The following is a 25,671-nucleotide window of genomic DNA, read 5'->3' on the forward strand; positions in this document are numbered from 1 at the left end:
TTAACCACTGTACCAGCAGGGCTCCCTCCTTACCTTGTACTGAAGGCTTATTAGTTGCTGGACACTGTGTATCTTGCACACAGATAGCTCTTTGAGTCTCTGTTCTTGTTAAGAAGGTTAATCAGGAAACCTTCCTCCTCCTTGAGTGAGCCCTGTTGCTCACTCCCTAAAAGCCTACTGAACAGGCAAATTTCAAAGTAAGATACATTTTCAACTTACTTTAAAGAAGTTTGGGAAGATTCTTCAGATTTCATCAGGTTCCTGGGTTTGATTTAAAGATAAATGTGCAATTTTAAAAAATCTACTGAAGACATTAAGCATTCTAAAACCAGTAATCAGTTGCTGCCGAGTCAACAGCTACTCATGATTGGTCAGAGTAGAACCATGCTCCATGTTGTTGTTAGGTGCTGTCGAGTTGTTTCTGACCCATAGTAACCCTGTACACAGCAGAACAAAACACTGCCCCATCCTGCGCCAGTTTCATGATCCTTGCTATACTTCAGCCCATCGTTGCAGCGACGATGTCAATCCATTTCATTGAAGGCCTTCCCATCTTTCTTGGACCCTCCACCTTACCAAGCATGCCATGCTCCATGTTGTTGTTGTTGTTATGTGACGTTGAGTCAAACCCGACTCATAGCGACCCCTCCTTGGGTTTCCAAGGCAGTATCACTACGGAAGTAGGATTGCCCAACCTTCCTTCTGAGGAGTGGCTGGTGGGTTTGAACCGCCAGCCGTCTGGTTAGCAGGCAAGTATCTTAGCCACTATGCTACCAGAGCTCCCACCATGCTCCATAGAGCTTTCCAAACCAAAACCAAACCAAACCCACCGCTGCCGAGTCAGGTCCGACTTATATACAGTGGCCCCTCCTTGGGTTTCCGATAGAGCTTTCAGTGACTGAGTTTTTGGAAGCAGGACACCAGGCCTTTCTTCAAGGCACCTCTGGGTCAACTCAAACCTCCAACGTTTTGGTTGGCTGTCGAGCATGTTAACTATTTTTACCACCCAGGGAAGCCTATGTAATTCTAAAAGGGGACCCATATCAGGAAGGAATGGCATCATCATTTACTGAATGCCTGCTGTGTGTTCAGCACTAATATTATATGATCTGACATGATCATTAAAAATATGATGAGAATATAAATACAGTGAACACAACATATTGATGAGGCAACTCATCCCGAGCTCAGGTGGATAATGTAACCAGCCCAAGATCCCAAAGGTAAGAAGTGGAGGCCCCCAGAAATCAAATCCATTGTGTTGACTCTGGATTCTGTCATTTTTCTACTGCTCTATTCTGCTTCCTGGAGCTCTGGGAGCATAGTGCCTAAGGAATTTGACTGCTAACTAGAAGGTTGGTGGTTCAAACCCACCAGCCACTCCATGGAAGCAAGACTGGGCAATCTACTTCCGTAAAGTTTTACTGCCTCGGAAACCCAATGGGGGTTACTATGAGTCGGAATCAACTCGATGGCAGTGGTTTTGGTTTTTTTGCTTTTTTGAGCTTCCTAGAAAGCTATATCCAGCGTGGTGAGACACCTGGAAGCTGTAGAGAGGGCCAGTTCCATTAGGCCCATGGCCAAGCAACTTCTGGCTCTCTGTATTATGGATAAAAATACATCTTACTAATTATTGTGTTGTTGTTGTTATGTGCCGTTGAGTCGGACCCGACTCATAGCAACCCCTCCCTGGGTTGCCGAGGTAGTATCACTACAGAAGTAGATTGCCCAACCTTCCTTCTGAGGAGTGGCTGGTAAAATTTTTCCAATGCCACTCTAATTGCGGGGAAAAAAAAAAAAAATTCTGTTGCCCAAAGTATTAAAAGGGAAAAAATTAGACCCCTGGGCTGAGAATTCTCAAACATTCCTCCAAAGCAATAAAAACCAACCAAGTTGCCATGCAGTCGATTCCAACTCCTGGTGAGGCCGTGTGCACAGAGCAGGGCTGCACTCCACAGACTTTCCAAGGCTGTGACCTTTTGGGAGCAGGTCACCAGGCCTTTCTTCGGAGGTGTCTCTGGGTGAGTTCAAACCTCCAGTGTTTTGGTTAGTTAAGTGTTTAACCAACTGTACCACCCAGGGATTCCCGCATTTCTCCAAATGGTGTCAATTCATCCCATTCTAATTCCCTAACCTTCTGCTTATGATCTGTTAAGACAAACAAAACCCTGACCTTGTGGAGGGCAGCATTTTACACATATAAGTCCCTTTTAGGAGCTCTGGTGGCATAGTGGTTAAAACATTGGTCTGCTAACCAAAAGTTCAGCAGTTCGAACCCACCACCTGCTCCACAAGAGAAAAATGAGGCAGTCAGCTCCCATAAAGATTTACAGCCTTGGTAACCCTATGGGGCAGTTCAACTCTGTCCTATAGAGTTGCTGTAAGTCAAAATGGACTTAATGGCAGTGGGTTTTGTCTGGGTTTTTTTTAAGTCACCCTTGTTTGTCATTGTGCTTTTAAAAAATTTTTATTGACTTTTTTTAATGCATAATACATGCAGAAACTGCAAATACAAGGAGTATCTTTTGTTTCTGTTTAAAAAAAAAAATGCCTAAACCAAAACTGACTTTTTTATCCAAAAACAGCTGTGACCATAAATAATAAGCCCCTTTCAGTCCCACCAGTCAGCCCCAGCACCATGGGGCTAACTATTCCATTTAGTCAGGGGACATTGAGTGATAGCAAAAATGCTGATTTCCAGATCTTTCAGATGGGAGAAATGCTGACTCGTACAGATTTATTGTATTTATCTTTGGATTGCATTTACAGGATTTTGAAAGGGAAGCAAATGTATCTTCCCAGATCTTTTTGGCTGAGAGCAGAATGCAAACAAGGTTGCAATTTCTGTGTAGGCTACTGTGTTTCCTAGGGCTGCTGAACAAATTACCACAAACTGAGTGGCTTGAAACAGAAACTATTCTCTCACCATTCTGGGGGCTAGAAGCCCGAACTGTCAGCAAGATCATGCTCCCTCTTAAGGGAAGCTCTAGAGGAGAATCCTTCCTTGCCTCTTCCTAGATTCTGGTAGCTCCCAGCAATCCTTGCTTTATAGCTGTATCACTCCAGTCTCTGCCTTATCTACACTTGGCCTTCTTCCCTGTGTGTGTCTCTGTATCCACATCTCTTACAAGGAGGCCTAGTGGTGCAATGGTTAAGTGCTTGGCTGCTAACCAAGAGGTTGGCAATTGGAACGTGCAAGAGGAAAGACCTGTCAATTTGCTCCCGTAAAGAATTAAAGCCTTGGAAACCCTATGGGGAAGTTCTCCTCTGTCCTGTCGGATCCCCTGTGAGTCAGAAGCGACTCAACAGCACACAACAACAACAACATAAAGATGGCAATCATTGGATCTAGAGCCCATTCCATCCACTATGATGTCACCTTAATGTAAGCTCTGATAGCATAGTGGCTAAGGTGCTTGACTGCTAACCAGAAGGCTGGCGGTTCAAACCCACCAGCCATTCCTCGGAAGGGAGATGGGGCAATCTACTTCCGCAGTGATACTGCCTGAGAAACCCAAGGAGGGGTCGCTATGAGTCGCGTCCAACTCAATGCACATAACAACAACAACAATGTAATTCCATCCACATAGACTATTTCCAAATAAAGTCATGTTCACAGGTGCTAAGTGTTAGGACTTGGATAGATTTGGGGGGGGGGGGGAATAATCCAACCCACAGCTACCAACTGTGTCTAAGGAAAAGGTGTTGGAAGCATGGGAAAGGTTGATCAGAATGGAAGATCCACCCAAGACAATCCATAAAATTCATACCCACCCACCCCCAATGGAATAAAGAGAACTTGAGAGTTGACTGGATAGGAGATAGGCAGACCAGTTTCTTGGTTTCTTGAAGTTACCTGCCATACTTCTGATTGTTCAGGGACATGTCCCACAGGATGGATAGCTGGCCATGTCCTAGTTTGGGAACAGTAGTTTCCCAATGGACAAGAAAGTCTCCCACTTACTATTAGTAAAGAAATGATCCAGCTATGCTTTTTCCTTGAGACCCTAGATTCAACCAACCCTCATACACACATTATAACTCTCTGGTATTCTACCATCATCATCATCAAAGCAAGGGATTCTTCTGCTCTAATTAAAGTCATAGAGGGATGGTCTTAATTATGTCATGTGGTCACATTCATGAACTCAGCAACTTCCATCTGGAACATCAATGCAGAACTGATGGGGGCAAGACCACCTGTTGATTAAGAAGAGAAACATCACTATGGACTTAGGGAGGTGGGTTGTCACCATCAAATATTAATACCTATTCTTAAAAATTGACATCATCTTCATACCACGAGGATGGCTATATTAGAAAAAGAGACACTAACAAGTGCTGAGAGAATGTAGAGAAATTGGAGCCGCAATGTAAAATGTGCAGCCACTGTGGAAAGCAGTTTAGTGGTTCCTCAAAAAGTTAGACATAAAATAACCACAAAAACCAAAAATCAAGCCCATTGCCACTGAGTCAATTTTGACTCATAGTGCCCTGTAGGGCAGAGCAGAACTGCCCCATAGGGTTTCCAAGACTATAAATCTTTATGAAAACAGACTGCCATCCCATCTTTCTCCAGTGAAGTGGTTGGTAGATTAGAACTGCTGACCTTTGGGTTAGCATTTGAGCACTTACCTACTACACCACCAGCAATTCCACTCCTAGGTGTATACTCAAGAGACTTGAAAGCAGGAAAGCAAACAAATCGGTGTGCAGCAATGTTCATGGCTAGTCACAATAGTCAAAAGGTTGAAACAACCCAAGGCTCCATCAGCAGATTAATAGATCAACAAAATGTGGTGTATACATACAGTGGAATATTAATCAGCCATAAAATTATGATACATGCTGTGATAGGAATGAAACCTTGAAAAATAAGGCTGAGTGAAATAAATCAGACACAAAGGGAAAAATATTGTATGATCCTATTTAAATAAAATATGTAGACTAGAAACAAAGTTTCTTAGTGGTTACCAGGGGCAGGGGGAGAATGGGATGGGGGTTTTGTTGAAGGGATAGTGAGTTTCTGTTTGGAGAGAGAGAAAACATTTGGAAGTGGATAGTGGTGGTGGTAGTATAACATGATGAAAGTAATTAATGTCACTGAGTTGTACATTTAAAAAGTTAAAAATTGTCAATACTAGCTGACAATTTCGATTTCTTGTATTTGATTTGGAGGAAGTACACATTGTTTCCTTATACAAAGACTGTATTGGGAACTTTCCCATCCTTGAATAAAAAAGTGTACTTCAAAAAAATAAATAAATGAAAATGGCTTAAATGACAAAATTTTATATATATATATATATGTGTGTGTGTGTGTGTGTGTGTGTGTACATATATAATAAAATTAAAATAAAAATAATATTAAGAATGCATTGAAGACTGGGGATTTTTAATTATTAATCTCCACTGAAATCTCCCACTAAGTCTGCTTTCTGAAGGGTTTTGTTACTGAGCATCACTAGCCAACATTAGTGTGGTGCTTTGAAGTTTACAGTGTCTCCATACATTCTGTTTAATTTGATCGTCACAATAATCCTGTGAGCTGGAACCAGCACAGTTACCTGTTTCACAGTTGCAAAATATGAGGAAAAGGAAAGTGAGTCACTTATCTATGATCCCATAAGGAACAAAAGGGACTATTGTGAGTATTTGAATTTATGGTTGTTGCTTTTGTTTGTTTGTTTAATCACATTATAGTCATTTTATTAAGGTTTCAGAAGAAAGCAAAAGCGCATGTGAATATTCTCATCTTTAATCGGATATCTGTTTCTTTTTGTATGTATTTGACTGTGTCTGTTTGTCTGTGTTGAGTAGGTGGGAGGGATTTGTAACAAGATGGAGAGATGATAGATGAGTATATTTAAATATTTTCAATAGCACTATTCTCTGAATAGAAAGTAATATATATTATTACAGAAAATTTGGACAACGGGGATGTAAAAAGGAAAAAAATCACTTTTAATTCCTGTTGTGCTTTTTCATTTTAAGTTTAAAACCAACTATGAGAAGAGAAGCTTTAAAGTGCCCATCCAGTCTAATGAAACGTTCATGGGTGCTGTGATAAACAATGTGTCAGAGGCCATGGAGACGCTCACTCGAATCAAAGAGGAGCTCATCCCGGTTCCAGGATCTGTGAATGGAGTCAATGCCCTGGGGCTCGTGGTCTTCTCCATGTGCTTTGGTTTTGTGATTGGAAACATGAAGGAGCAGGGGCAAGCCCTGAGAGAGTTCTTTGATTCTCTTAATGAAGCCATCATGAGACTGGTAGCAGTGATAATGTGGTATGTATTTCTATTTGCTCTATATGCTGTATAAACCTGTGAACCAGCTGCCGTTGAGTTGACTGCAACTGCTGGTGATCCCATGTGTGTCAGAAAAGAACTGTGCTCCACAGAGTTTTCAGTGGCTGGTTTTCAGGAGTAGATCACCAGATCTTTCTTCAGAGGTATCTGTGGGTGGGTTTGAGCCTCCAGCCTTTGGGTTAGCAACTGAGGACGTTAAACATGGGCACCGCCCAGGGACCCCACGAGCTATAGAAAACCCAAAAACCCACTGCCGTCAAGTTGATTCCAACTCAGGGTGGCTCTGTAGGCAGATTAGAACTGCCCATGAGGTTTCTGAGGCTGTAAATCTTTATGGAAGCAGACTGCCTCATCTTTCTCCCTTTCTCCCATGGATGGTGGATTGGAACTGCCAACTTTTTGGTTAGTAGCTGAATGCTTTAACCACTGTACCAGCAGAGCTCCTCCATGCGCTATAGACAAGATACTTATTGCTACCCCCTCATGTTCTGTATTGAGGAAGATGCCACCAGGCTGAAGGGCAAGATGGGCAGTTGCAATGATCTTATCTGGAAAGCATGGGAAAATGCTTAGTAACGTTGTTGTTGTTGTTGTTATGTGCTGTCGAGTCAGACCTGACTCATAGCGACCCCTCCTTGGGTTTCTGAGGCAGTATCACTATGGAAATAGATTGCCCAACCTTCCCTCTGAGGAGTGGCTGATGGGTTTGAACTGCCAGCCTTCTGGTTAGCAGTCAAGTGCCTTAGGCACTACACTACTTGCTTGTTTTTGAAAGGTATCAGTATCAACTCATTTACCCTAGTGCTCACGGATTCCATTCCTCATTCCTCCATTTTACATCTATTTATTCATTTGATAAATATTTATTGAGTGTCTAGTATGTGCCAAGCATACAGTGCCAGGCACTGGAAATTTAGCAATCTAGAAAATCTACAAGGATGTCCTGGATCTTATGTACTTCTGGAAGGAGACAATAAACAAATAAATCAATTGTATGCTTTAAATTAGGCACAAACACTATGGGGGTAAAAAACAGCAAGTGGTGTGATGAAAAATGACAGGGCAATAGGCATGAAATGCCTTGGATGGTGCAGAAAGCCCTCCGAGGCAGAGACATTTTTGCTAAGATCTGAAAGACCAGGAGAAGAGCGTTGCCACTTGGAGGAAAGCAAATATAGAGACTCCTGTTGTTATTAGCTGCTGCTGAGTAGGCAACCAACTCATGGTCCTATGGGACAAAATGCTACCTGGAAGCAGCCATCCAAGACACAACAGCTGATCTCTCTCCACCTGGAGCAACAGAAGAAGAAGGGAAGTCAGCAATCAGAGGAGGTTAATAGAATGTGTGGCTGATTGCCTCCCTGAACAATGCCACCTTTGCCATGAGACTAGAACTGGATGGTACCTGGCTACCGTAACTGAATTTTTGGTCAAAGATTCTATATAAGAATCCTGATCAAAAGGGAGGAAATGCAGAACAGAATTTCAAATTTTCATGGAATCCAGACTTTCTAGAGCCATAGAGGCTGGATGAACTCCCCAAACTATTGCCCTGAGATAATGTTTAAACTGCAAACCAAAAATATCTCCTGAACTCACTTTAAAATCAAACAATAGTTTAGCTTAACTAGTAAAAAATATCTACTTTGAGCATTACGCTCTTTTAAGAACTACCTAATGGGATCAAATTGACAACAGCAACTTGAAAGATTACATAGGAACCTGCCAAAGGGGCAAGGAGGTGGCATCTTCTGACCTCTTCTAACTACACAAGAGGAAGATAGAATCACCATCAGCAGCCCAAGGCCTGTTCCCATGAGGCCAGACGTGCCACCACCCTCCAACCCTCTTACTAACCTTGTCACCAACTGTTCCTCCCACAGCACCCACCCCTTCTCTGCTGGATTCAATAGTTCTCTTCAGTGGCCACACAGAACTCACAAATTATGGAGTTTATTAGGGAAGCAACAGACTACAATTCAAATTCAGGAATATGCTCAGTCTCTCTCATCCAGCCATCCCTCAGCTGGCCGTCTTTCAGCCAACAGTCTCTCTCAGGCTCTCTCCATAGCACGTCTCTCTCTCTCTCTCTCTCTCTCTCTCTCTCAGCAGTGTGTGTCTCTCATGTCTCTCTCTCAGCAATGCATTTTTCTCAGCAGCATGTCTTTCTCAGCTGGCAGTCAGAGAGACCCCTTCTGCCTCTAGGAGGGCTCCTTTGGAGCCTGGCAGAGTGGCCAAAGTAACCAATCCCAACATTAGAATTCTGTACCCCTGTGAGAGCGAGCGAACTTCCCAAGAGATTGCTTTGTGTTGCTCCAGGTGGATGATTTTAACAAGCAGCTACTCAGTCACTCACGGCAAAGTGAAAGTTACAAATATTATGGCTAGAAAAGCCATATTATGTAATTTACTACACCATAGAATCTTAGGAGTCAGTGACTTTATGTTAATGAGGGAGTAACAACTCCGGAAAGAAGGGTGAGAACGGTTGGTTGAACAACTCAAATAATCGAATTAATGTCACTGAGTTTTACATGTAGAAACAGTTGTATTGGTGTATGTTTTGCTGTTTATGTGCTCAACAATGACAAAATTAAATTAAAAAAGAGAAAAAGCCTCCCCGGTTTTGCACCATCCCCATGACTGGTTATGGATCGGACTACTGCAATGTGTGGAGTTTTCACTGGCTGATTTCCAGATGTGTGTCCCCAGGCCTTTCCTCCTGGTCTGGAAGCTTCACCATCAAAGCAACATAAATCCTCCAGCGACAGATGGTGGCTATGCATGAACTTCCTTGGCCGGGAAGAGCCTCGCTCTCCTGCATGGAAGGCAAATACTCTCCCACTGCACTACCAATGCCTCTCAGGGGCCATAGGCCATAATATCCTATTCCATCTCAACCTTAAGAAAGAAGCAGAAATGGCGGCTCTGCTGCATGCCTGAAGGACTCATGGGAAGGAGGCCACAATTAGTAACAAAACTTCCCTCAATAAAGTTGAAACCAGGGGACAAAGGCAAAGACTAAATCCAAAGAGGAGCAAGGACCTTGGAAAAGCAGATTCTCCCCAATGGGGAGAGTCCCGTTTGATGGCTACACGCCTCGTGCAGGGGGCTGGTGTTCTTTTATCCTTTATTTTAACTCCAGCTCCTCCTTGGCACCTGAAGCAGGAAGGCATCCATTTCTAAGAAAAGCACTCACTCACCAATATGATTAAAAATATCTTTTGTCTTTATTGGCGCCAAAGCCCAGAGAAATCCATTTTTCAGAAGTTTATACAAGATGGATATGAACTTGGGCACAAAGACCGAACCAAATGTGGTCTCCACGGGAGCCCCCAGTTTGAAGGCTCCATTGAAATCCTGGCGGAGCTGAAAGCGGGCATTTATCTTCATATTATTAAAATGCCTCCACCTTTCACCTCTGTTATGAAAGAAGCCCATTCAAACCAACTGAATGAACCTCACATGTAGCAACATTTGCCTGCACGCTCAACGTTGAGTTATTACATTTCTGCAAACAGGTATTCCTATAATTTCCTGGCCTGTGTTTTAAAGGGGCTTTTTAAAAGAAACATTGTATTTTTCAGTTTAAAGTAAGTCCTACAGCTTCCCAGCAGACCCTTCTCCTTAGGAGTGATTGGCTTCTCTGTTTTCAGTAATAGTGTTTCGATGCTGTTTACTGAACATACCAGGCAAAGGGAATTGAAAGTGGGACGGGGGTCCTCTAGGCAAACAGGACTGTTTCAATATGTGCCAGTCACTTTGTATCTCAGTTGTTCATTCCCGGAATCTACAAGGGGAAGTTCACAAATGGATAGCAGGGAGCAATAAGTACTTAACAAAACATATAAGGCTGTGGTAGTCTCTGTTAATTTTCATAGCTCTCAATTTGTTGTATGGTTGCCTACTATTTATGGCAGGCAGAATTAGTTTTCCCTTTGCACTGTAATGTAAAATTTCGTCTTACAATAAATTTACTTAAGTACCAAAAATGGATTTGAATAATACTGTTATATTGTAAGCAATATGTGGATGTGGAAAAAGAATAATAAAAGAGGTCCTTGAAGAAGACGGCAATACAGGGCACTGAAATGGTATTGTTTGTGACTTGCCTTAACTCAGGAGTCAGGCTCTGCTGGGCAAAGTGTTTCTCAGAGTTTGGACTTGGGGATATTGGTTGTCTGGGCTCCAACACTTCAGGGTATTTGTACCAGAGCAGGAGGTAGGGGCAGTGGGTGGCATCTGAGGACCAGAAAAGTGACTCAGGTGTGTTGAAAAGATAATTATCTAGGGGAAAAAAAGAAAGAAGAAGTATCTATATCTGCCTTTTATCATAGATTTAAGGTGGGGGGAATGTGTCTTGGAATAATTGTGAGTGAAAGGAACTCCAGTTCTGTGACAAACAGGGGAAATTTGTATTTAAAAGAAAAAAAAAACAGGCAGAGATCCACAGATTTTAGAAGACCTAATTGTATTCTAGAAGCTCTGGTAGCATACTGCCTAAGGCACTTGCCTGCTAACCAGAAGGCTGGCAGTTCAAACCAACCAGCCACTCCTCAGAAGGAAGGTTGGGCAATCTACTTCCGTAGTGATACTGCCTTGGAAACCCAAGGAGGGGTCGCTATGGGTCGGGGCCCACTCCACGGCACATAACAACAACAATAGTATTTTGGAGCATTGGTGGTTTAGTGGTAGAATCCTCCCCTTCCACACAGGAGATCCAGGTTCAATTCCTGGCCAGTGTACTCAGTACAGCCACCCCCACCTGTCAACAGAGGCTGGTGTGTAGCTGAGAGGCTGAACAGGTTTCAGTGGAGATTGCAGACGAAGCCAGCCTAAGAAGAAATGATAATGCAAATTGTATGGACCCCAGCAGTCCGATCGGCAGCCCATCTTGGGATAGCTCAGTGCCTTCCATTGTGCACGGGGTCCACTGTGCAACAAAATCCTGGGCAGAGAAGTCTGGAAATCGGTGACGATTTTCCTTCTCACCTGGTAACTTGTGTGAGTAGCTTGCTGGGGATCAGACTTCCAATCGTGCCATGTGTTTGCCTCTGCATAGGTACGCCCCTCTCGGCATCCTCTTCCTGATTGCAGGGAAAATTGTGGAGATGGAAGACATGGGAGTGATTGGGGGGCAGCTTGCCATGTACACAGTGACAGTCATCGTCGGCTTACTCATTCACGCGGTCATTGTCCTGCCACTCCTCTACTTCTTGGTAACCCGTAAAAACCCGTGGGTTTTTATTGGAGGCTTGCTGCAAGCACTCATCACAGCTCTGGGAACCTCCTCAAGGTATGTATATAGGTGTCACTTGGCTTATTCTTGCAGTAAAATTATCTGGGACTTTACTTTGAAAAGTAAAGTGAAGTGAAGGACTCTGGCTGGAGGTACAAAAACCAAATCAGTTACTGTCAATTCCAACTCATGGCGACCCATGTGTTCAGAGTAGACCTGTGCTTCACAGGGTTTTCAATGGCTGATTTTTTAGAAGTAGGTCACCAGGCCTGCCTTCCAAAGAGCCTCTGAGTGCCTCGAACCACCAGCCTTTTGGTTAGCAGCCAAGTCCATTAACAGCACCACCCAGGGACTCATGGGCAGAAGGGAGCGTTTTGTCTTGGGTTGTAATCTTTTAGGCTTATGATGCAGTTGAGACCTACTTTGAATCCAGGGGAATGGCTAGCTATATACCCTTTGGGGGGACAAAATGGAAATCCTTTCCTGTCCACTATGATCTCCCTCTTATAATTTGTATTTGCCTAAGAAAGAAATGACAGAGTGACTTGGCACAGGCTATTGTGGTGGGTTATAATCACAAGTGATGCCTTACAGAGGAACCCAAAAGAAGGAGAACTGCCAATTGGTATCATGAGGGGAACACACTGTTCCTAACCCTGCTCCCCTCTTTCTATAAGTGCTGACTCAGTTCCCTTTAAGTTAGGACATGGGAGAGGAAGAAACTCTGTCCAGGAGACCAAACACACAGGCAGGGTTGGAACTACCAAGACAGTCAGCTGACATTCCCTGTTTCACTGTTCTCAGCTCTGCCACCCTACCCATCACCTTCAAGTGCCTGGAGGAGAACATTGGCGTGGACAAGCGTGTCACCAGATTTGTGCTCCCTGTGGGGGCCACCATTAACATGGATGGCACTGCCCTCTATGAGGCTTTGGCTGCCATTTTCATTGCTCAAGTGAACAACTTTGAACTGAACTTTGGACAGATTATTACCATCAGGTATGAGAACAGAGCTCCACACAATGTTTTCTTAAGAATGACTTTAAAAAACAAGTTGGTGATTGGGGATTGGTGAAAAAACTGATTGGGAAGGGGATCACACATAAACAGGAAGTGGGGCTTGGGGAAATAGTTTTTTTTTTGATAATTTAGATATTTTTAGTCATTGTGCACACTTGTTAACAACAGTATTCTAATAATATAGAAATATATGAAGTCACAAGTGAAATGTGCTGGGCCCCATCTCTTTCTACCCCCATCTCCATATAGGTGACCACTGTTAACTTCAGTGTATAAAGACTTTTTTCTACACATAGACATACCCTCACTTTTTTCTTTTAATGAATGGAATACAATTTGCCACTTGATGGATTTGCTTATCAATGTACCATCCTCAAATATATCTGGCTCATTCATTTTAAAAGCTGCAAAATACAGGGTATAGATAATTCTCTTTTTAAAAACTAGGTCCACACTGCTCCATGTTCAATTATACTTGATTTTAAAAAGTATTAAAATAGGTTAGCTTTTATTGATGATATTAGAAAATAAAACTACTTGAAAAAGACTGGATTAACTTATTCTTTTGGATTAATTTTTAGATGACAAGCCATATTATCAAAGTAGGTTGAGAGTTTGATTTCTGTGGAATTTTTTTTTTTTTTTTTTACTATATTTGATGTGTCTCAACTTGATGGCACGTGAAAAATCATTTTCCCTCCCATGTTGTTGTTGTTGTGAGGTGCCATCAAGTCAGTTCTGATACGTAGCAACACTGTGTACCACAGAATGACACTGCACACTTCCTGGTTCTGTGCTATCCTCGCAGTCATTGCTATGCATGAGCCTGTTTTTATAGGATGTGTCACTCCATCTTGTTAAGGTCGTCCTCTTTTTCACTGACCCTCTACTTTATAAGCGTAACGTCCTTCTCCAGGGACTGGTCCCTTCTGACAACGTGACCAAAGTATGAGACACAAAGGCTGGCTATTCTCCCATACCTTCCCCCATCTCTTAGTTTCCTTCTCCAGGGGCAGCTACCGGTTCTTGCCAATTTCTTTCCCATCATTCCAGAGCTAGCCCTACACAACCATGTGCATATATGAATATAATCCCTTGCAATCTAGATCAGATCCTGATATATTTTACAAATCAAAAGTCAGATCGTTTTTTTAGTTCCAGAACATTGTATTATGAAAATTGTCTAATATATAAAAAAGTTGAAAGAGTATTACAACAGACATCCCCTACCTAGATCCAGCAGTTTCTAACATGTTGCCATTTTTGTTTCTCCTTTCCTTCTCCCGCCAGTACCTCTCTCTCTTTCTCGCTCTCAGAGTGTATGTGCATGTGTGTATTGTCCTCTGTCCATAGTTCACCACGCATCTCCTATGAAGAATTCTTCTACATGACTTCACTAGTAAGAATCTTAAACACACTTCTCAAACATCCAGACTCTATTCAAATTTCCCCTCAAATGCTTAAATGCTTTTATAGCCTTTTTCCCCTTCCCAGACCAACTAAGATTAAATCCAGATTTATGGTTTGCATTTGGTTGCTGTGTTTTTTCAACCAACCACTGTTGTTGTTGTTGTTGTTATGTGCCATCGAGTCGGACCCGACTCATAGCGACCCCTCCTTGAGTTGCCAAGGCAGTATCACTACGGAAGTAGATTGCCCAACCTTCCTTCCGAAGAGTGGCTGGTGGGTTTGAACCGCCAGCCTTCTGGTTAGCAGTCAAGTGCCTTAGGCACTATGCTACCAGAGCTCCTAACCAACCACTAGTTGCCCTCAAATCAATCGATCCTGACTCCTGGTGACCCCATGTGTGTTACAGCAGACTGTGCTCCCCACGGTTTTCACTGGCTGGTTTTTCAAAGATCACCAGGCCTTCCTTCTGAGGTATCTCAGGGTGCGCTCGAGCTTCCAGTGTTCCCGTTAGCAGTCTGAACTGTTTGCACCATCTACAGACTATTTTTCAGTCTCTCTTAGTACCTGTCAGTCCTTCCACCTTTTCTGTTCATATATATGTTGCTTAGAGATATGTTACAATGTGTGTATGTTTCGTATATATTTTTATGCTAATATATACACACTCTGTATCATTATGTTGTTGTTGGGTGCCGTTAAGTTGGCTCCAACTCATCATGACCCTGTGAACAACAGAATGAAACGTGGCCCGGTCCTGTGCCGTCCTCACAGCCATTCCCAAGCTTGAGCTCATCACTGCAGCCTCTGTGTCAGCACATCCTGTTGAGGGTCATCACCTTTTTCACTCACCCTCTCCTTTACCAATCATGTTATCTTTCTCTAGACATTCGTCTCTTCTGACCCAAGTACTAGACAGGAAGTCTGGCCATTCCCACTTCTATGGAGCATTCCAGATGTACTTCCTCCAGGACAGATATGTTTGTTCTTCTAATAGTCCATGGTGCATTCAGTATTTTTTGCCAACACCACAGCTCAAATGCATCAATTATTCTTAGCTCTTCCTTATTCATTGTCCAGCTTTCACATGCACATGAGGCGACTGAAAATAACTGTGGCTTGGGTCAGGTGCATCTTAATCCTCAACACGACACCTTTGCTCTTTAACACTTTCAAGCGGTTTTTTGCAGCAGATTTGCCCAATGCAATACTTCATTTGCTCTCTTGACTGCTACTTCCATAAGTTGGCTGTGAATCCAAAGAAAATGAAATCTTTGACAGCTTCAATTTTCTCCATTTAGTACAATACTGCTTGTTGGTCCATTTGTGAGGATTTTTGTTTCATTTACGTTGAGCTACAATCCATACTAAAGGCTATCATCTCTGATCTTGATGAGTAAGTATTTCAAGTCTTCTTCACTTTCAGCAAACAAGTTTGTGTCATCTTTGTATCACAGGGCTGTTAATGAGTATTCCTCCAATCCTGATGTCACATTCTTCTTTATATAATCCACCTTCTTAGATTATTTTCTCAGCATACAGATTGAATAACTCAAAACCAAACTCACTGCCATCGAATGAATTCCGACTCATAGCAACCCCTTTTGGGTTTCCAAGGCAATAAATCTTTACAGAAGTAGATTGCCCAGTCTTCCTTCCATGGACTGGCTGGTGGGTTTGAACCGCCAACCTTCTGGTTAGCAGTCAAATGCCTTAGACACTATGCCACTGGAGCTCCTTACAGTTTGAATAAAACCAAAAACCAAACTCACTGACATCAAGTCGATTCGACTCATAGCGACCCTTCCTTAGGTTTCTGAGGCAGAATCTGTACGTAAATAGATTGCCCAATCTTCCTTCTGAGGAGTGACTGGTAGGTTTGAACTGCCAGTCAAATGCCTTTGGCACTACGCCACCAGTGTCGTAAAAAGATACAACCACAACACACATCTTTCCTGATTTTAAACCATGCAGTATCCCCTTGTTTTCTTTGAAGGCCTCTTGGTCTATGTACAGGTCTCATAGTGTTCTGGAATTCCCATTCTTCACAATGTTACACATAATTTGTTATTATCCACCCAGCCAAATGCCTTTGTCTAGTCAATAACATGTAAGTGAATGTCTTTCTGGTATTCTTTGCTTTCAGCCAAGATCCATCTGACATCACCATCTGACCTCATTCCACATCCTCTTCTGAACCCAGCTTGCATTTCTGGAAGTTCTCTATGTACTGCTGCAACAATATTTAAATTATTTTCAGCAAAGTTTTATTTGCTTGTGATATTAGTGATATTGTTTGATAATTCTACATTCCACCTTTCTTTGGAATGGGCACAAATATGGATCTCTTCCAGTTGGTTGGGCAGGTAGCTGTCTTCCAAATTTCTTGGTGTGAACAAGTGAGCACCTCCAGTGTTACAGCCATTTAAATACTTGGAGCCTTGTTTTCCACCAATTCTTTCAGTGAAGCTTGGACTTCTTTCCTCAATACAACTGGTTCTTAATCATATACTACCTCTTGAAATAGTTAAATGTTGACCAATTCTTTTTGGTGCAGCGATTCTATACGTTCTTTCCATCTTCTTTTGATACTTCCTATATAGTTCGATATTTTGCCCATAGAATCTTTCAATATTGCAATTCAAGTCTTGATTTTTTTCTTCAGTTCTTTCAGCTTGAGAAATGCAAGTAGGTTCTTTCCTTTTGATATTCTAACTCCAGATCTTTTCACATTTCATTATAATACTTTATTTTGTGTTCTTAAGATGTCCCTTGAAATCTGTTCAGCTTTTTTACTTCATCATTTCTTCCATTTACTTTAGCTGCTCTCCAAGAGCAAGTTTCAGGGTCTCTTCTGACATCCATTTTGGTCTTTTCTTCCTTTCCTGTCTTTTTAATGACCTTTTGCTTTTTTCAAGTATGATGTTCTTGATGTCACCCCACAACTAGTCTGGTCTTCTGTCATTGGTGTTCAATGCGTCAAATCTTTTCTTCAGATAGTCTCTAAATTCAGGTAGGATATACACAAGGTCACATTTTGGCTTTCATGGACTTGTTTAGATTTTCTTCAGCTTCAACTTGAACTTGCATATGAACAATTGATGGTCTGTTCCATAGTTGGCCCCTGGCCTTGTTCTGACTGATGATACCGAACTTTTCCACTGTTTCTTTCCACAGATGTAGTCAATTTGATTCCACCTGGCAAGGTTCACATGTATATCACCATTTATGTTGTTGAAAAAAGGTATTTGGAATTGATAAGTCATTGGTCCAGCAAAATTCTTTCATGCAATCCCCAGTGTCATTTCTATCACCAAGGCATACTTTCCAACTAACGATTTTTCTTTGTTTCCAAATTTTGCATTCCAATCACCAATAATTATCAATGCATCTTGATTGCATGTTTGAGCAATTTCAGACTGCAGAAATTGGTAAAAAAAAAAAAAAAAAGACTTCAATTTTTTTATCTTTGGCTTCAGTGATTGGTGTGTAAATATGAGTAATAGTCATATTAACTCGTCTTCTTTGTAGGAAGATGGATATTCTCCTATTACTGACAGCATTTACTTCAGGATATATCTTGAAATATTCTTTTTGAGATCAGTGTGATGCCATTCCTTTTTAATTTGTCATTCTCAGTATAGTAGACCATATGATTGTCCAATCCAAATGGCCAATACCAGTCTATTTAAGTTCACTAATGCCTAGAATATCAATCTTTATGCATTCTATTTCATTTTTGGCAACTTCCAGTTTTCTCAGATTCATACTTTGTACATTCCACATTCTGATTATTAGTGATATTTGCAGCTGTTTTTTCTCATTTTGGTCCATGCCACATCAGCAAACAATGACCCTGAAAGCTTTATACCACCCACATCATTGAGGTTGACCCTACTTTGGAGGAGGCAGCTCTTTCCCAGTCATATTTTGAGTGTCTTCTAACCTGAGGGGTTTATCGTCCAACACTATATAAAACAATCTTTCCCTGATATTCATAAGGTTTTCAGTGGCCAATTTTTATAAGAAGTGTACCTGGCCATGTCTTTCTTCTTAGTCTGTCTTAGTCTTGAAGCTCCGCTGAAACCTGTCCACCATGGGTGACTCTGCTGGTGTTTGAAATGTCAGTGGCATAGCTTCCAGCATCACAGCAACTTGCAAGCCACTACAGTACAACAAACTGACAGACGAGTGGTGGATATCATTATGGGACAATGATAATGGTTATAGGTGTGTGGGGTAAAGAAGATGAAGTTGCTCAGGGCCAAGGTCACTGGCCTTGGGGTTCTCTGGGAGCCCCAGGCTCTGTCCAGCTATACTATGGGTTGAGAGAACAGGATCTCAGCTCACCTGTCACTTTTTCTTGGGTACACCTTGGCACATTAATTAGAAAGCCTGAGTAATGACAAAGGTTCAGGTCGATATGACAGAGTTAAAAATAACAACAGTGACAATGGCTTAAATAAGATGTAAATGTATTTTTCTTTCATGCATGACAGCTCTGCTCTACAAAATTCTCAAGGCTTTGTAAGGTTTCATCACCCCTGGGGTGTCACCCTCATCCAGGTGGTCCATAATGGCTCACCACTACCTCCAAATGTTAGCCAATAGGGAAAATGGAAGTAGCTCAGCCTGCAAGTTGTTCAATCACTTCCAATGATGTCTCACTGCTGTTGTGTGCTGTTGAGTTGATTCTGACTTATAGCAACCTAAGACAGAGTAGAACTATGCCATTGAGTTGCCAAGTCTTTTTTCCTGCAGAGTTGCTAGGGAGTTTGAACCACAGACCTTTCTGGCTAACCACTGCACCACCAGGGCTTCTATCATTAGCTAGAACTTAGTCTAGGCACCAAAGGAAGCTAGGAAATGTAACTGTCATTCTAGGTGGCCATACAGCAACTGAAAATTCTGGCACCAGAAAAGGGGAGCCATGTGGGAGAACCATGAGGACTCTCCACCACAGACTTCTTATTTACAAAACTGTATATCTGTGTAACACTTTACTATTTATGAGCTGTTTCACATTCTCCTAACACCTTATGAAATAAGTATTTAACAAACTGAGTCCCAGACTTGGCCAAGGTTAAGGTTAAGTACCTTACAAACCAGGTCAACACTGCCTCCAGAAAAAGTGTTTATAATGCTGCAGAACTTTGTTCAGAAGTCATTTTACTTTTGAATTAATTGATTTCTTTTTTATCCGATCACTTGAGTCATACAAATTAGATATCTTTACTGTCCTCCACTTGGGTAGGTGGATTATTAGAAATAAATTCTTTGTTATTGTAACTATACAGAATCGAGTCAATGGCAGTGAGCTTGGTTTGGTTTTTTAGTAACGATACATCACACTTTCAGATGTATGGAAAATTAAATCACCACCAAATTTTCCTTTTAAATATAACAAGTATAATAATAAAAGCAACATCAGAGCAGTTACTGTGAGGATCAAAGGAGATAAGCATATCAGATGACACATAGTGCTTGATAAATATTAGTTAGTATGATCATTAGCTCCGTGATTTCTTTTAAATCTCATTTGCATTTTTGCAAAGCACCTCCTCTTCTGTTAAAAATGCCAAGTTAGCCCTTGGCACAGTGAGTGTTTTGCAGGGAATCCGCTCTACCTGGGGAGATTTCTAAAAGGTTTTCTGTTCTGGTGCTCCCTGTAACAGCATCACAGCCACAGCGGCCAGTATTGGGGCTGCTGGGATTCCTCAGGCAGGCCTGGTCACCATGGTCATCGTGCTCACATCTGTGGGACTGCCGACCGATGACATCACGCTCATCATTGCCGTGGACTGGTTCCTGTGAGTACGACATGCAGATCGCACCCTGGCACACTGTCCCAGGGCCCCTTCTGTCATTCCAGGGCTCCAGGCAGCCGGATGTGTCTGCCAAGCAGAACTCGGCAAAGAGGGGCAGCTTGCCTGTAATTAAATTGTCCCCATTTCCTGCTCGCTGGCCCTTATCTGGAGACAGCTCCCAACGCCTGTATAGTCACTCCCTATCAGCCTGCAGGGCACATCCGGCTGCTACACTTCTCACTCCATAAACCCATTCAGAGACTGGGAAACCTGCTGTCTGCAAAGCCAACATAAATCAGCGAGACCAGTTCTGGATTGCACAACACAGGCCCGCAATGGCTGGAACTCAACGACAGGCCTCCCACGCCGCCTCCAGCCTTCCCCATTTGTGCTTCCAGTTCCAGTGGCGTAATGCAGCAAGGGGTTCCCGTCTGAGCCCAGCTGGGAGAGAGGGAACCATGCAGACAGTGGCAAAAAAGCTAGCGTCCTTCAGTGGAACTGTTTTTAGTTCTGGGTTCTGAAAATTATACCCTCTACTCTCAGACCCTATCCTCTTTCCTCATCCTTCTAGTTGATGTCCTCTGCCTCTTTTCTCTCACATGTTCTCTTCCACTTTCCAAAACATTCTCCCCTGATGTCCAAAGCGAATGCATAGAATAGAGCTCACGCTGGAGTCAACATATGTTGGCTTCACTAGAGCTAATCACCATGGTGAGCCTGGAAGTGTGTGCGAGGAACAGTGGGTGAGAGGGGAGGGTGGGATGTCAATGAGAACATGGAGTCTGCAGTCCCTTGGATCTGTATTTACATCCTGACCCTGTGTGACACTGGACACCATGTTACACTCCTCTGTAAAATGGGGATGATAATATCATCTACCTCCTAGTAGTGCTGTAGGGATTAAATGCAATGATCTGTGGAAAGCAATCAGCCCACAGTCCATGTCAACTAACGTGAGCACATTTATAGTATAAATCTGTGGTCTTCAAAGTTGTTGATATCAGAGCCCCTTAACACTTAAAAATGATTGAGGATCCAAAAAGTCTATTTATTTGAGTTATATCTATCAAAACTTACCAAACTAGGGATACCAAGAAATTTTTAACTTTTTAAGATTCATTTAAAGATTACAATAATAAATTTGTTACCTGTTAACATTTTTATTTTTATGAAAATTTTTCATTTTTATGAAAACCATTTCTAAACCAAAAATTGAAAATAATGGCATCATTTGAAATTATACATCTCTTCAGTGTCTGGCTTTGTACAAGATAGCTAGAGTCTCCTAGCTGCTTCTGCATTAAAGCCCTTGTGATATCTATCACACACATTGTCTTTGCAAAACTCCACTAAACATTCATGAGAATATGAGAGTGAAAGGGGTAAATAATATCTTAAGATTATTATGAAAATAGTTTTGACCTTAGGGACCCTCAGGGGTCTCTGGATCACACTTTGAGAACTGCTGATATAAAAGAAGGTGAGTTGTAGGAAAGAGTATCAAAGCAGGTTTAAATAAAAGAAGAATGAGAAGGGTCATTTCCCACTGAAAATTAGTAACATGTGTCCTTATGATATTTAATATCTGCTATTATTGAGGGCAATCCAATGTGTTACAGAGTGGAACTGCTTCATAGAGTTTTCTTGGGTGTAATTTTATGGCAGCAGACCCCCAGCCCTTTCTTCCACAGAGCTATTGGGCAGATTCAAACCATTAACCTTTAGGTTAGCAGCCAGTCACCAACCAGAGTCGCCATGACACTGAATCGATTCAGTGGCTACAGGTTTTGTTTATTTTTTCATTATGAAGGTATTCCTGGGTGATGCAAATTGTTAATGCATTCAGCTGCTACCTGAAAGATTGGTGAGACAAGTCCACCCAGACATGCCTCAGAAGATACCTGGTGGTCAGCCATTGAAACCCATAGGGAGCATAGTTCTACTCTGCCAGCCATTGGGTCAACATGAATCAGTCAGCTCCATGGCAACTGGTTTTATTATCAAAGTATGTGTTCATTGCATAATCATGCAATTGATGGTTACTGCAAATTGAATTTTAAGAGATGCCTCTAAACACTTAGCCAGCCAATTCATAACCCAAGCTGAAATCACGCAATGTTCACAGGAGCTTTATTTTTCCGTCCTCCCTGCCCTTCTCGCAGGGACCGCCTCCGTACCACCACCAACGTGCTGGGAGACTCCCTGGGAGCTGGCATTGTGGAACACTTGTCACGACATGAACTGAAGAACAAAGATGTCGAAATGGGTAACTCAGTGATTGAAGAGAATGAAATGAAGAAACCTTATCAGCTAATTGCCCAGGAAAACGAAAATGAGAAGCCTGTAGACAGTGAAACCAAGATGTAGACTAACATAAGGAAATACTATCTTGAGCACCAGGCGTTTTGAAAACCGTTACAATGCTTCCATCCCATTACAACTCACTTTTCACAGCAAGCCCCTTACCTCACTTTCCCCTCCACCCCTTACTCTGACAGTATTGGAAGTATTACTCCAAAAAGAAAGGAGAATTTTGCAGTGGCCAGATGTATGGGTTTTATCCCACATTTCAAAATCCTAAATCATTTCATGTTAATCTTACCTAGTAAGATACTTGAGATCAAAACTATTCTTGATCAGATCTTACAAATTAATGTGGCACACAGTCCTGTAAATGTGATGACTTTTTTTATAAAGTAAAGAGTCAAACAAGAAGTAGGCCAAAAACATGTTTCTAAATCAAGTTTCAGAATTTAAAAATCTTTCAGAAGACAGTTCAGTTTTAGTCTCAAAATATAACAACTTGATAAACTACAATCAATGATCAGTTGGACAGTAGAAGGGTGTTTTCCCTTTTCTCTTCCGACTTGTGTCCTTATTCTGTAAGTAGCAGGACAATACACATGCACACCTAGCACAGAATGAGAAGAGGCCTAAGTGAAATTTCCATGTGGCCTTGAGTAAGTCACTTCTCATCTCTAGGCCGTAGTGTCCTCATTTGTAAAATAAGTGATTTCCCTTGATGCCTTTATGGTGTCTTTTAGCCCAAACATTCTATGACATCATGGAAGAGCCTGCCCTCCATTTTCCATCCATACAGCCTGGACCAAGTATCATTCCTTGGAACATGGGGGAAGGATATTTAGTTGAGAAAGAACATTTCTCACGAGGGGTGGGATGTCTGTGTTGTTCACCAGGTCCCATGTCCAAACTGTCGGTTATGCAAGTCACCAGAAAGGAGACCATTCCAGGAGTGGAATTATTCACAAAACTCTGCCCAGTTCTTCCTAACAGAGGAAGTATGCACTTCTTTCCAACACTTCCTAAACTGAAGGGATGGCTCTGGGAAGGAAGTTGCCCACCACTCCTCAACTGACAATAGACTTTTAGAAAATAAAATGTAAGACTAGCAACTAGTGGGGTGCTCGTGGTTTTACTCTGGAACACTAAAGAGCCAGCTAGGAAAGAATGGAGCATATTATAAAGAGAGGGTCTTAGAGCACCAATATTATAGGTCTTCTTTAGGAAATAATTAAAAAATTACTTTCTTTTTTTTTTTAACCTGGGACACTTTTCCTCTTCAGTTCAAAATCATTCCCTAAGAAGTGTGCATATCAAAACCTGAGGTCACTTCTTATGTATTTTAAAGGAGTTGAATGAGCTTTCTGATAAGGGTCCATGAGCTGGGTGGGTGGTCTCTTGTTTGAAAATATTTTTTTACTTTAATTGAAAGTTCTTAGGATGAGATAAGCAAGGTATTTCTTTGTGTTGGAATTCCACATATCAAATGATTCAAAACCTTCAGTTGGAGTGGAATTCTTTGCTGTGTTTCATTTGTGTCCCTGAAGGAAATGGTAGAAGATGAATGAATTGGTCTGTCAATGAGAGCCCAAAGAAAAACATCAGGGGCGTTAGTTTCAGGCGAGGCAGCTTGCAGACTTAGAGGAGATGAATTTTTACCCTCTAAGGAGTATCTGGTCAAAGGCATCGACTGGGAACTGTTTGACACCACCAGCTGTGTTTGAGTTTCTACCCCAAAATGGTGAAGAATGGGATTAATTTTGCTAACAGACTGAAAATCTAGACATACATCCTCTGATACACAAGTAGAGATATTTTTTATAGAGAGCAGGAGCATTTTATGTGTATAAAAGTTAACATTAGGCAGTGGTGAAGTGACCATTTAATGTTAAGGCTCTGTTTGGGGACAACACTACAAAAGTTAATGGTCATTTTAAGATGCCAGTAGAGCAAAATTAATCCTGGGAAATTAATTCTGTTACACAGTGTGGTCTTATACTAACCGTTTCTTAAGGAAACCAGGTCCTCTAGGTATGATCCTCTCACCAGCCCACCACAGGCTCTGTGTATACACGCACCCAGTGTGGACTGAGAAACATGACTTTGTAGATGTATTTTCAATAAAGAAAAGAAATAGTTTTACATTATACCTGTGCATGTTGTTGTTATTCTTCTCCCCAAAAAAAACATAAAGTGTTTGTTCATGGAGCTTAGGGCAATGCTAGGGAAAGACACCATGTGACAAGGCAGAAAACCATAACCAAACCAAACCCACTGCCATCGAGCCCATTCCAACTCATAGCGACACCCATTGGGTTTCCGAGGTGGTAAATCTTTACGGAAGTAGATTACCCAGTCTTGCTTCCATGGAATGGCTGGTGGGCTTGAACCACCAACCTTCTGGTTTGCAGTCAGATGCCTTAGGCACTGTGCTACCAGAGGCAGAGGAAGGAGGTAAAATCTTAGCAGAACCAGCAGGAGGAGTTGGCTGCAGGAATAGAAGTAAGGGCAAGCTCTCTCTGCTCAATTCCTAGAATTGGAGCTGAAAACAGGAGTTGAAGGAAACACATTGCTGTAACAATCTCCACTTCCTTGTCCACATCAGGTTTGAATTTCTCAGATAAACTGAATTATGTTGATCATTTTCCCTGTCAGGTTAAGAAAAGTGTAAAGCCACCAATGGTTCTGCCAAAATGTCATTTCCTGTTTGACCATTAAATGAGGTAGATTTAATCTCCATGATTACTATTGCCATTTGTGGGGGGAAAAAAGCTATGTGAGATCTCAAGGGATATTTCAGAAATGGCCATGGTATTAGTGAGCTGTTCTAGTCATTAAGATAGACTTAAGAACGATGACTTTTTTCCATCATGCTTCTTAGTAAAGAATTGGCAGTGGCAACGTGATCATGGGACCCTCAGTTGTGTCCAGAAACCTTATAATCTGATCTGTTATCCACAGGTGGCAACCATCTAGAGGAGAGCCTTGTAAGTGGGGTCCATAGACCCTAAGTCATCCACATGAAGACTTAAGTGGGTTCATAAAGCCCTTGATGTTGGGGACAAGGTTTTGTACATTTGCCTTTTTCTGGGAATGAAATCCTTAATTTCCAGCAGATTCTTTAAAGGATCCTATGACCAAAAGTTTTAAAAAATGTAAAAGTTTACAAAATGCTGTGCTTGATAAATGCATCCTAACATTTGAATCCTTATTTGCTCTTTGCGGCCAGTGAGGAAAAGATTTGCTCATGGCCTGAGAGACCAAACCAGCTCTTGCGCACCCACCCTCCTACCCCCACCACTGCCATTGAGTAGATTCCAACTCATAAGGAAGTCATTCTCCCAAGAAGCAGCTGGTGAGTAAAACGGCTGACATTTTGGTTAGCAGCCCACTGCCTTAACCACAGAGTCACCAGAGCTCCTAAAGGCCTATTGATACCTAACTAGATCAATATCTGCTCATGTATGGGACACTGTGGGCATTGAGAAGCATTCAGGGAAGTATCACAAAAAACCCGTCCACCACTAGGAAAGTGCTTCCTCCCTTCACCAGTTTCCTTCCCAACTGCAGCCTAAACTGGGTTTTGCCC

General features: G+C 42.0%; 1 protein-coding gene across 1 annotated transcript in view; it reads left to right on the forward strand.

Annotated features, from left to right (window-relative positions):
• The window catches only part of SLC1A3 (solute carrier family 1 member 3), a 111,917-nt gene extending 89,769 nt beyond the window's left edge, over nt 1-22,148 (forward strand). The window contains exons 5-9 of the mRNA XM_007953232.2: nt 5,995-6,287; nt 11,371-11,604; nt 12,352-12,546; nt 19,650-19,784; nt 21,944-22,148. Of these exons, the coding sequence (XP_007951423.1) occupies nt 5,995-6,287; nt 11,371-11,604; nt 12,352-12,546; nt 19,650-19,784; nt 21,944-22,148 (1,062 nt within the window). The remainder of the gene's footprint in view (nt 1-5,994; nt 6,288-11,370; nt 11,605-12,351; nt 12,547-19,649; nt 19,785-21,943) is intronic.
• Nucleotides 22,149-25,671: the final 3,523 nt, after the last annotated feature.

Source organism: Orycteropus afer, unplaced genomic scaffold, assembly GCF_000298275.1.
Source record: "Orycteropus afer afer isolate SDZICR_OR568_19922 unplaced genomic scaffold, OryAfe1.0 scaffold00378, whole genome shotgun sequence".
In the NCBI taxonomy this organism is placed as follows: domain Eukaryota; kingdom Metazoa; phylum Chordata; class Mammalia; order Tubulidentata; family Orycteropodidae; genus Orycteropus; species Orycteropus afer.